The 3,033-nt window shown below is 40.3% G+C and overlaps 1 protein-coding gene across 1 annotated transcript in view; it reads left to right on the forward strand.

Annotated features, from left to right (window-relative positions):
- Positions 1–2,399, forward strand: part of INA (internexin neuronal intermediate filament protein alpha) — a 12,244-nt gene extending 9,845 nt beyond the window's left edge. The window contains exon 3 of the mRNA XM_019636399.1: positions 368–2,399. Coding sequence (XP_019491944.1) covers positions 368–677 — 310 coding nt within the window. The 3' untranslated portion in view covers positions 678–2,399. The remainder of the gene's footprint in view (positions 1–367) is intronic.
- The last annotated feature ends 634 nt before the right edge of the window (positions 2,400–3,033 follow it).

The raw sequence follows: 3,033 nt of genomic DNA on the forward strand, positions 1-3,033 counted from the left end.
GCGTAATATTTATACAGCCGTTTTACAAATGAAGGAATAGAACCTTTGAATGACAAGGTTCAGACCCTTGTCTGATGTCACACAGGAAGTAACAGTGTGTGTGTGTGTGAGAGAGAGAGAGAGAGAGAGAGAGAGAGAGAGTGTGTGTGTGTGTGTGTGTGTGTGTGTGTGCGTTTACGAGTGTGCATGCTGCTGGATAAATCTAAGTCTTTGAGCCTTGGAATTCAATATTTATTGGTCTCAATCTCGTGAGTAAACTGCAAAGTCTCATAGAATCTTTCTAAAATGAATAGGAGCTGCAGGGTTAAGTTCTTTTTAAAGAGTTGCAAGTTAGCTTTCTGAGAGTTTTTCTCTGTTCTATTTACAGGAAACTGCTAGAAGGCGAAGAGACACGTTTTAGTGGATCGAGTATTTCAGGGCTGAATCCACTTCCCAACCCAGGTTATCTGCTCCCACCCAGAATCCTCAGTTCTACAACCTCCAAAGTCTCAGCCACTGGGCTGTCTCTTAAGAAAGAGGAGGAGGAAGAGGAGGAAGAGGCTTCTAAGTTGGCCTCTAAGAAAACCTCCCAGATAGGAGAAAGTTTTGAAGAAATATTGGAGGAGACAGTGATATCTACCAAGAAAACCGAGAAATCAAATATAGAAGAAAGCACCATTTCAAGCCAAAAAATATAATTCTGTTGCTTAAAAAAAGTTAATGCTTGAGAGGGGATAATATGCATTTGACTTGTTAAACAGCCTATTCCTAAACCAAAACACCTGTCACCACCATAAAATGTCTTCAAGGCTTCAGTCTCATATTTAGCATTGAATACTTACTTTCTCTAATATGAAAACCGCCCCTTAGATTGGAGGGAACTGCAGTCATAGAGCCATCACAGAGGAGTTATCTAAGAACACAGCTTTCTTACCTAAAGCTCAGGCTTTACAGTGATAGATGAGTCAGGTACAGAGGAAGTACAAAGGTGCTAAATCTGTGATCATCATCAGTTGCTGTGAATTGAAATTAAAATCTATATTCACTCACTATAACCAGCCGTTACCCAGCTATGTAATCTCACTCTAGATACCTAAAATATGAGATCACTGCCAAAGATAAACCCATGGTCCACCACTGACACTACTCTGATACAACTGCTTCACAAATGGTACGTGTTTGATTAATGGACACTTTTCCTCCCACGCCCCTCAATTCCATAGACCCCTTTCTTCCATTCTGGGGGGCGGAAAAAAGGCTAGTGTAGTATTCTTCCCTTTTAAATACATTTAGGTTCTTCTCAGAAGAGCTTACCCCCTTTAGCTCTATTTGCTTGATGGGCAAAATTAAATGCATGTTGACCATTTCTATGATTTTGTGTAATGACTTCACCCTGCCCATTTCGTATCCTTCCGATTCTGTAGGTTAAAGAAAAATGGCAGTGATAAGTTCAGAGGGTTGCCCCAACAAATAAAATAATGGAAAGAGTCCCTAGATTTTAGGCTTTCAGCTTATCAAATCCATTTAATTAGGGAGAAAAAAAATCCTACTCAAGAATATAGCTTTTCACCTTAATGTTAGAAATACAGTAATAGTTATCCCAAGCTGTGAGTAAGCTGACCTTAGATTTAGTCATGTAAGCTAGAAGAGGTGCGTATTTGTATGAATGGAAACAGTGAAGGTCTCATTTATCTGTGTCAGTTCATTTGTGGTGATATAGAATTAGCTATTTCACACCCTTATCCTTAGGCAGAACCCACATATCCCCTTCCCACTAGTCTAGGTCCTAAAGTGGCCTTGTTTTCACTCTCCTATGCCTTTTAAGAGTGCTAAGTGTAGATTATGTCACTACCAGGATACAATGCTACTGCCCCAAAGCAAAATAAGTCACTTCTGGTCAATCAGCACCACCAGCAAATATAAAAAAGAAATACTTCTCTTTCCTAAAAGAGACTTGCCCAACAGTTTTCCCATTGCTGCATGGTTGGTGGGTCTTCCTTCCCTGCTGGAGAGGAAAAGACACTCAAACCAGAGAAGGGGCATACATGTTCCTACTCACATGCTAGAAGTACATTCTGGAGCGTTGACTTTTCATCTGCCCACCTGTGTTGCGGATGCATTGCCTGGTCTTCCACATTTGCCAGTTTTGATGCAGGATCAGTTCTCTGCCAGCAGTCACTTCCCCCAGAGCTAAAGAGTTGCCATGTCTCTGTCACACTTCTCCATTAAGAGCTCTGTGGTAATAAGGATGTGATGCTTTTACCGAACTTTCATATCCTAGCACATGCTTCCATAGTTCGAGGAACTTGAAAGTTGCTTTTCTTCCTTTCCCTGACTCCATCCCTGTCTCGACTCCCCACACTTACTCTAAAACCTTAGTAAAATAAGAATTAAAAGTCACATGAATCCCACCAACATAACTTGTGTTCTGTGGTTTCTGCTGCTTTAACAGAGAGAAATGCCATTTTGGTTCAGTGAGACAGTTGCACCCCAAATAATTCAGAAATCTTATGTTCTCTGCTCCATGCATCCACATTTACTTTTTTTTTCTTTTCTTTCCTCCCTGACAAAGCCTTGAGGCTATAGTCTGCATTTGTTTCAGACTGGTCTGAAACACATAATGAACTAAGTGAATAGTTCATGGCAGGGAGTGGGGAAATCAAATCGATCAAATGATGAAAAGACAATGCATTTGGTGCCTGGATAGTGATTTAACTAGCTCAATTTGGTGAATGTTTCTGAGAATGAACTGGTAGAAGACACACGATAAAAAGTCCTTCAAAACAATAAGAATCTTTTCCTTCTTTGAAAATGCGGTTATATTCCTGCAGAATCCAGATATTTAGGTAGAACATAGGCAGCAGTAATAGAATTTTCCTCTACTGTAATGATTCTTAACCTTTCATGGGATTATAGAGCTATGGAGAAAGCTATGGACCCTATCCCAGAAAAATATACATACACAAAACTTTGTACAGCTCAAGGGGCTTGTGACTCCTCTAGGATTACCTACTTCTGGTGTCCAGAAGTCCATGAATGCCAAGTTTAGATTCC

The sequence above is a fragment of the Hipposideros armiger genome, unplaced genomic scaffold (genome assembly GCF_001890085.2).
Source record: "Hipposideros armiger isolate ML-2016 unplaced genomic scaffold, ASM189008v1 scaffold_28, whole genome shotgun sequence".
NCBI lineage: Eukaryota > Metazoa > Chordata > Mammalia > Chiroptera > Hipposideridae > Hipposideros > Hipposideros armiger.